Source organism: Ostrea edulis, chromosome 7, assembly GCF_947568905.1.
Source record: "Ostrea edulis chromosome 7, xbOstEdul1.1, whole genome shotgun sequence".
Taxonomy (NCBI): domain Eukaryota; kingdom Metazoa; phylum Mollusca; class Bivalvia; order Ostreida; family Ostreidae; genus Ostrea; species Ostrea edulis.
This window is the reverse complement of record NC_079170.1, coordinates 39,549,548-39,559,106: the sequence shown is the minus strand read 5'-3', so window position 1 is coordinate 39,559,106 and position 9,559 is coordinate 39,549,548. Positions and strand designations below refer to the sequence as shown.

The window sequence follows — 9,559 nt, the reverse complement described above, 5'->3', positions numbered from 1 at the left end:
CTGCAATGCTAGCTACATTATGTACCTTCATCAACCGATGAAACAACAAAGAAAACATTCTAATGTTTAAAAATAAAACACTAAGGATACAAGCTAAACACATGACCAGCAGAGAGAATCATTAAATACAGATCATCACCCTAGGAGAGCTCCAGTTGAGTTTGGGGAACACTTTACCACCCAACATCTTGATGGCCTTCTTAATTGCTGCATCAAATTCTGGAAAGCTTGGTGCCTGGAAGACAGATAGAAAAAATAAGTAGCCATCAATATGATATATATGTAAATAGATCTCAAAAACTTATCAGATGAATGTCAAACAAGATACAAATATTCGAGTAAATTTCTGTAATATCAAGCTAGGTGTCTCATGGTGCATATCAAAATTTATCTTATATGTTGGATCTGTAAGTATCGTGAAACATTTTCGATCAAAACATCAATGATTTCACTTTAGTGAGTAGTTTGTGAGTAATTTGTATTTAAGTTTAGAAAACAGGAAATGTTTGACTCTCGTCAAAGCTGTTAACCATTGTAAGAAATACTTGGAGTATGTTACATGTAATAGTGTGTACGAGTTGCACCTTAAATACACTGATGGTATGTACCACCTTAAACACACTGATAGTATGCATCACCTTAAATACACCGATGGTATGTACCACCTTAAACACATTGATGGCATGTACGACCTTAAACACATTGATGCACCACATTAAACACACTAATGTTATGTACCACCTTAAAGGTCAACTGAAACGAAATATAACTTTTTCCATATTAAGTATGTATTTGCTTCATTTAGATGGTATAAAATGATTGTGCGGGTTTGTTCGGTTCATTTTGGTCATATATCCGCGATACGCGCGGATAAAGATAGCGCACCTGTGTCAGAGCAGAAAATATTGCGGGAGTTATGCCCCTTTACACGAACCCGCCATATTGAAACTAAAGACGCTAATCAGCAGGTGACGTCCGGTAAACAACGAGTAAATATGGTGTTTTGTGCGGTTCCTGACTGTAAGGTTTAATATAGACAGAGTAACAATGTTTAGTTTCCCTACACACACAAAAAATTGCGGAATTTGGGTGGGGAAATTAAAAACAATGGATTAATTATTGGCCGTCGAAGCACTCTATTGAGGACTGTTAGGCCTACATAATAAGCCGTCCATCAGCTGTCCATGGCATGGTCTTTGCATGGAACACTCAAGAATGCAATGAAAGAAAAAGCCAATCCCAATTCTCTTTGATTACAAACCGCTACACGTAGCTACAAAGACCTGAAAGGGCCGAAAACGGAAAACAGATTTGGACTTTCCCCTTCATAAACAAAACTTCCAGAGCTGTGGAGAAAAGAACGTAAGTTTTGATGTAAATGATATTGGCTTTTTTATTGACATTGATATAGTATGACACGATTTATTTGTTTATTTGTTCTCTATACGAATATCCTCTACCCCCACCCGTCACACAATTATTTCATACTGAAGCTTATTTTTATTACCCCCCCCCCCCCCCCTTCATGCAGTCACACAAGTCATTCATAACTGAAGTTTACTTTCATTCATTTGTTTATATTAGTTTATATGAGTTAGAAGTTGATGACAATGTCCGAATCATTCTTCCCCCACCACCCAATTCCAAGACAATCAACAAAAACAACCAATTCCATTCAATGTCGTATGATCCTGCCATTCAAAATGATTAAATCATGAATGGGACAAACACTTATGAAATGACTACACAAACCACATATGGAATGATTGCAAGATTTGTACTAGAGTCACAAAATGACATGAATTGTATTATCAAATTTGTTTTCAAAAATATTACACATTGGTGTAAATTTAATGGATACTTTGAATGTTCAATTGTTCATGTAACATACATGTACATACATATGTATACAAGTTAGGTGAAGGATATCAAGTAAATATCTATGAATATTATTCTAGATTGAAGTGAACTTTTGCAAATGTGTAAATTAGAATCATAGCCAATATGCATGTTAAGTAACTTTGTATAAAATCTGAATATTTTTTCACTTGTGTTCTACACTCATGCCCTTTAGATTTTTTACACTTTGTCCATGATGTTACTCTCGATACTGTTACTAAATTTGAATACAAACTCAATACAGTGTCAAACATGAAAAAATTGTAAATTTTTCTAAAATTCATTATTTTTATGCCATAAAGGTAAATGATTTTAAAACAAGTAAATATAGGACACATATTTGTACTGAGTTTTCTCTGAAGTACAATAATTAATATAAAATCCAGAAATAGGTATAGAAAAATCTACACAAGTAGTAGTACAATAAAAATATCACTAGTCGAGTATACTTAATCAGCTTTATGATATACATGCAACATGACTAAGTACACATGATCCACATTTGATTAATTAAATGCAGAGCATATATTTATTTATCCATGCTGATACTATGCAAATTTCCCAAGTTACAGAACCCCCCCCCAAAAGAAGCAATTTTACAATTTACTAAATAGATAAATTGTGAAATTGATAAATGAATATTTCTTACAACCATAGTTTTGATAATATTCTTATAATTATGAGATGGAAAATTAAACTTGTATCATTAAATAAATCCAGTTGTTGGAAAAAGAAACGGAATACATGTACAAATTTTACATGTAGGTCAATTTTGACCATTGACATACTTATTTTCATTTTTATCTACTAATTTGCATTAAATTATTTGAAATACTTGAATAAATTAGCAATTTCAATCTAGAAAATATTAAAGAACATTGGTATTTAATAGTATCTAGACATTTATTTTACAATGCTTCATTAATATGAAAATTAATTTTCTGCGACATTTGAATTTTTTTGTTTTTCTTCACCTCAAATATGTACATTTTTTAAATTGACCCACATAATTAGTATGTATGTGAGTGGATATTCATAATACTAGACAATAAGTACATGTTTATTGAATTGTAACGTTTTGTTATATTTCAGATTAAGCCTTTGAATTGATGCAGGAAGTGATCAGTTTGGCTCCTACAGAAACTCCAGGAAGTTAATATAATGGATGTTGTTGGTAATTCTCCTGCCCCGATCACAAATTCCTACCAACATGTGTCAAACTCAGGTGACTGGGACCTGTAGACCTTTTGGATTTAACCCAAATTACATATATGTAAATTGGTGATATATATTATGTACAATATAAAAACTGAACATCAAACTATGTTTACTTGTTTATATTTATTTATATCACTTATGAAAAATGCATTAAGAATTGATCACACATTTAAATTAATACCAAAGGGTATTTAAATCCACAGTACTGTTGTGATGGAATGATTTCTTATCATAGTCACAACGCAGGATAGAAGAACTTTCCAATTGTTTTTCCCAAGCTACTACCAGATCTCCAATATGCATGATGTCTGTAAAATCTGTTAAAAAAATTATGAAGAATTTTAAAATTTCAAATATAATTGATGACTTTCATCTAACCAAAAAAAAAAAAAATTGTGGGGGGGATGGGGTTACTTTAAATATGAATGATTTTTCAGGAATTAATTTCTGATTTAAAATTGATATAAAATGTACACATGGTTAGACAGTAAAATGGGTAAAGATAAAACATAAGAAATTGATTGAGGCACATTTTATGTTTATTTGAAAGGAAGTGCATAAAAGGGTCAACAATTCAGTGGGTTTAGATATTGAAATAGGAGAGGTTCATTATGACTATGGCTCATAGTGAATCAGGAGACCGAGTGCCTGCCCCATTGACCATTGACATACTTATTTTCATTTTTATCTACTAATTTGCATTAAATTATTTGAAATACTTAAATAAATTAGCAATTTCAATCTAGAAAATATTAAAGAACATTGGTATTTAATAGCATCTAGACATTTATTTTACAATGCTTCATTAATGACTATGACTATGGCCGTGTCATAGTGAATCAGGAGACCGAGTGCCCCCCCCCCAATATTAACTTTGAGTAATCATAACAAAATACATACTTGTGAATCAATTCCCCCTCCTCCAAGGGACCAATATTTTGTATGCATTCATAATAAGCTGTTCCTATAACCAATCTGTTGAGACAGTTTGCCACAACAAAACCTTCGTGATCTGTGATGCAGGACACGCCCACTTCTTCAATCCTATGCACTGCAACATTTGGACTCCCTTCTTGAGGGCATTGCAATGACATTACTAGCCTATATGATCACCTGTTAGAATAATAGAAAACTAGTCTTAGAAATACATGCTGATGCACTTCTGAGCTTTGAGTAATCGTTTCGTTTTCATTAAAAGTCTCATATAAATAATTAGCCTAAATTAACAAACCATTGCATATCGACCTTGCTGTTTTCTGAATAACTATCGTTTTCCACTAGTGGGGATGCGTCTCGCTGTACAACTGGTTCGTATTGGCAGGGCTGCACATTAACACTAAGCGATATATCTATTTCAGGAATACAATCTTCCGAATGATTTTCATATCGTGCCGCCATATTGAAATATCAGGTTCGCCTAAAGGGCAGATAACTCATAAAATAAAATTTACCGGGTTGAAATTAACGATGTCGTATCTACCTGGATGATCGAAACAAAAATTATTCTTATGTGAAAACATTTAAGGAATGGTATTTTCTTACGGAATTTATTTGAAAAACGAACTTTGAAAATCGTTTCAGTTGACCTTTAAACACACTTATGGTATGTACCACCTTAAACACATTGATGGTATGTATCACCTTAAATACACTGATGGTATGTACCACCTTAAATACACTGATGGTATGTACCACCTTAAACACACTGATGGCATGTACCACCTTAAACACACTGATGGCATGTTCCACCTTAAACACACTAATGATATGTACCACCTTAAATGCACTGATGTTATGTACCACCTAAAACACACTGATGGTATGTACCACCTTAAATGCACTGTTGTACCACATTTAACACACTACTGATACGTACCACCTTAAACACACTGATAGTATATACCACCTTAAACACATTGATGGTTTGTACCACCTTAAACACACTGATGACATGTACCACCTTAAACATACTAATGGTATCTGGCACCTTAAACACATTGCATGACACATTTTTAGGATAAGACTCATTTCTGTAGCGGAATTGTAGTGTATTTATAATGGAAACCAATGAAGTAGGATATTAGGAATACTCACAGTAGCTTCTACAGTATCGCTGTCCCAGTCAACATCCAGCTGTAACATAAACAGGAAATCCTTAGTTATATTGTAGCTATCAATAGTTATTCTCGTATATATTATACAGAAAAAATATCCTGCTACACCACAACTTCAAGATGTTAATGTTCAGCAGATTTTTGGCAGGTCGTTGTACCCAGAATATCCTGCTACACCACAACTTCAAGATGTTAATGTTCAGCAGATTTTTGGCAGGTCGTTGTACCTAGGTCCCTGATACAATACAAGAAGTACAGACACAAGGGTAACATGTGTATAAGTTATATGTAGAAACAGCAGGGTTTTTTTCTACCTACTGGTACCGATTCAATTGGGAAAAATGGCATCAAAATCTAACAAATTGGGAATTTTCTACCAATGTATCAGCAAATGATTTCAACTAAAAAAAAAAGAGAAAAAAAAGGACAAGAGACATCAGGAATCGTCGTAGCTCTACAACATGCGCATTACCATGATCTGTACTTTCGATTCAATACCGGAAGTGAATATTTTAGTTAACTCGTACAATGTTTCAGACTAAGCAAATTATGATGTTAGTGGTCTATTTTTCAGCGAGTGAATTGGGAATTTTTAGTCTCAAAATTGGGAAAAATCAACAGGTTTTTTTTGTGTTTTTTTAAATTTTTTGTGTGCACATACCGGTAAATCAACGGTTTTTGGCATTGGGAATGGTACCGTTTATCGGTAACAGTTATATAAGGAAAAAGAACACAGAGAGAATTCAACATGTTCAAAATGCGATAAAAAAATAACGATTATTTGAAAAATTGTTATATCACTTTAAACCCTGGCAGTTCTTTCAGCATGATCCTGTACAATATAGACGTACTGATGACTAGGGAGTGTTTGTTTACCTCCTCTCCTACTCTATCTTCATCCGAATCTCTGTCTTCTGACGTCACCAGACACCTGTACAGAATACAATGACATCAGTATTAGTCTTATGTCTGATAGTAACACGAATATCTGTCTTCTGACGTCACTAGACACCTGTACAGAATACAGAATCAGTATTAGTCTTATGTCTGATAGTAACACGAATATCTGTCTTCTGACGTCACCAGACACCTGTACAGAATACAACATCAGTATTAGTCTTATGTCTGATAGCAACACTAATATCTGTCTTCTGACGTCACCAGACACCTGTAGAGAATACAATGACATCAGTATTAGTCTTATTTCTGATAGTAACACGAATATCTGTCTTCTGACGTCACCAGACACCTGTAGAGAATACAATGACATCAGTATTAGTCTTATGTCTGATAGTAACACGAATATCTGTCTTCTGACGTCACCAGACACCTATATGATGACATAGTAACAGTACTCCAGGCCTGATCGCAACATCAAATATCTTTCCTCTGACGTCCAATGTCAATGTCTTGTGTCTGATGGTAACATTTTTGTTGGATTTTACTTGTGTTTAGGTGGATTATTTCCTTTTAACAATGTCCTCAATATCAGAAGGGCTCTAATGGCAGAACTCAAATCCACAAATGGTCTCAAAGTATGAAATTGTCTTAGACAGACCGTTGTGAGAGCCTGCATGCCTAGAGTTTATCTGAGTTCACTAACTGGCACAATTACTCACCTGAGTTTACTTACTGGCACAATTACTCACCTGAGTTTACTTACTGGCACAATTACTCACCTGAGTTCACTAACTGGCACAATTACTCACCTGAGTTCACTAACTGGCACAATTACTCACCCTTCTGGCAACACAACACCGTCGGTGTGTAGGTACTCCAAGAATTCCCCAGGCAAGGGTATCAATATGCTAAACATAAGGAAAAATAACTGAATGTCAATCAGCAAATGCACTAAAAGTAAGATATTTCATTTTCACTTTTACCTACATCAAAAAGACAAACATACATTTGTATGACCAGTGTGTATATAGATAAATTAAACATGTTCAAAAGTTTCCTAGAATCTGAAGTCAAGAACAGATTATGTAAAACTGCTGCTAATGCCATCATGATCTCAAAGAACAAAGTCAATTTGATATAATAATAGGACCCATCAAACCAGTCTCAGATGAGTGATTTGGTAGATATATAATTTTGGTTCAACTAAATTTTTTTTACATAAAATGCAATAAATCATTGGTCACTGACACGACCTCTAACTCCATCACAACTTTCAATGCCACGTAATGAACAATGCAGCATAATGATTCACAATACAGCAAATCAAGTACATTTCACACATGCCCTTGTTTATGTGTATTTCCCATACCTTCATAAATACCGAAGTTGATCAAACAAATCCCACATGTAACATGTATTACACTTTTACTTATACTACTAATATGAATTGTAATCGCAGTATATATTCGGTATTTAGTTAATATAAATTTGTCTCGTTTAGAGAGAAATGAAATACAAATATCGGGTACAATAAAATAAAGGGTATAGCTGCAACTTTATTGATGCTCTATAGTAAATCAGTCAGGTATATACAATTTGAAATTGCAGTCGACCAGCAGAAAAGTAATTTTCACACACTTTTAAATCTCATTTTCTGATGACAATGTAGCGGTCAGCCAGGTTCGATCGCCGGTGGCCAGTTAGCTCAGTTGGTAGAGCACCTGACTAGAGATTCAGGGGGCCTGGGTTCGAATCCCGGTCTGGTCTGTTGCATTTTCTCCCTTCCTGTTACATTTGGTGCCATAGACCAGCCCCTAGAACTGACAGGTGAAAATGCCTGCCAGGGGATAAAGATCCTGGGTTGGTGTCTTCGGATGTGTTGACCATAGTTCAGGAATAACGATACCTGGGTTGAATTTTACTAGACCCAGTGTTAACACGGCATTCGATCACCCGAGTTATTGCCCCTGATATATTGGTTCTGGTTATAGAATTTTGGTCGTTGTGACCCTTATCCAGAATTTGGGTTCCCGTGGCCAAGATTCCCGTTACACATTAAAATAATATCAATATATGGTTTACAAACATGAAGATATGCCTGCTGTGAAGTATAGTTCCACAGGAGTCAGCAATTATATCAATAAAGTAGAAATATATGAGAAATGGGCATAAATACTATCACTGAGCTTCGCGTGTTCGTGAAGTTCAGTGGTAGTATTTATGCCCATTTCTCATATATCTCTACTTTATTGATAAAATTGCCGACTCCTGTGATAGTTCATGAATACACTTCTAGACTTTTAAGAAATTTACTTTCACATTTATCACATAGCATACTGACCTTTTGATTGAAATGTGCTTAAATTTTGGGTACCAGACTGGGAAACTGCAATGTAAAACTTCTGAAATCTTCATAATTGGTCTTCGTATCTTTCTTCACTCTACAAGTTACAACCGCAAACAGATAAATCAATGGAAATTAAGTTTTAAAACGAAAAATGAATTGTTATATATACATGTTGGAATTGTCTTTCATTATATTATTAGCAGCATACGTATTTTCCCCGTTTTGTCTACAATACACAATTACATGATGCCATAATTCTAACCTATTACTAATCTCTGGAATCTGATGCAATCCTTGTCCCTGGGCTTGTTGGAGTGGAAAACAGAACTTCCCTTGAGTCTAAATGGTCCTCTCTCTGGATCCCTGTCGGTGTTGAAGTAGCTGAGCGTCTCACATTAATCTCATTCCACAGAAGTACGAGGTCAATCGGACAGCAATCATAAATACCATGGAATTAACGGCTGTCAACAAATGAAAATCACAACAAAACCACATGGGGCATAAGATTCGTATCTCCAACACTGAAGAGTTCGCATAACGATGTAGACTGACGACTGGCGACACGTCCGTAGACTGACTCTCTAATGTACTCTCTCATTTGTTAAGCCTGCCACCCCTTTAGTTTTCTCAGGATAATTAAAGGTGCAATTCGATTGATCTGCGAAATTCTACTCTAATCTAATTCGGCACAAATTCCCATGAGAGTCTGTAACTCACGATGCGTTGATAGAAATGCAATTTATTCCATAAAGAGGTAAAGTATGTCGGAACAAGGCATATCTACAGGTTTTAGAATGGCCAACTCCTACTCATCCTGATGAAGTAAGACAATTTGTTGGATTTGCTGGATTTTATAGACGTTTCATCAAGGATTTCAGCAAAATTGTAAGACCTTTACAGGAAAGTATGCCTCCACAGAATCAGAGAAAGAAAAGGGTTGACACGTGACACACTTTATTGTCTCATCCGACGGACGTAAAAGTTAAAAAATATTTTTACAAGGCTCTCTTATGAGTAGCCATGAAACATTTAAGGTACTCTGTAACCAGTGGCGTAGCTTCCATTGAGGCAACCGAGGCAG

At 35.0% G+C, this 9,559-nt stretch overlaps 1 protein-coding gene and 1 long non-coding RNA gene across 7 annotated transcripts in view; both read right to left on the bottom strand.

Moving 5' to 3' along the window:
* LOC125657220 (cell division cycle protein 123 homolog) overlaps positions 1 to 9,001 on the bottom strand; it is a 24,184-nt gene extending 15,183 nt beyond the window's left edge. For 4 of the 6 annotated variants that reach the window (XR_008796952.1, XM_056144378.1, XM_056144379.1 and 1 more), the window contains exons 1-6: positions 8,741 to 8,990; positions 8,473 to 8,572; positions 6,971 to 7,039; positions 6,108 to 6,162; positions 5,212 to 5,250; positions 140 to 235 (exon numbers count right to left, since the gene is read on the bottom strand). Coding sequence is in view for 5 of the 6 variants with exons in the window: in XM_056144378.1 (XP_056000353.1) it covers positions 140 to 235; positions 5,212 to 5,250; positions 6,108 to 6,162; positions 6,971 to 7,039; positions 8,473 to 8,546 (333 nt within the window). In the remaining variant the exon portion in view is untranslated. Of the gene's footprint in view, positions 1 to 139; positions 236 to 5,211; positions 5,251 to 6,107; positions 6,163 to 6,970; positions 7,040 to 8,472; positions 8,573 to 8,740 lie in introns of all 6 variants that reach the window. The other 2 variants (XM_048887895.2, XM_048887897.2) reach the window with 2 other exon arrangements.
* LOC130048118 (uncharacterized) lies at positions 2,291 to 4,706 on the bottom strand. Its single transcript, XR_008796953.1, has 2 exons — positions 4,018 to 4,706; positions 2,291 to 3,434 (listed from the first exon to the last, which is right to left on the bottom strand). It is a non-coding gene; the product is annotated as an uncharacterized LOC130048118 (long non-coding RNA).
* Positions 9,002 to 9,559: the final 558 nt, after the last annotated feature.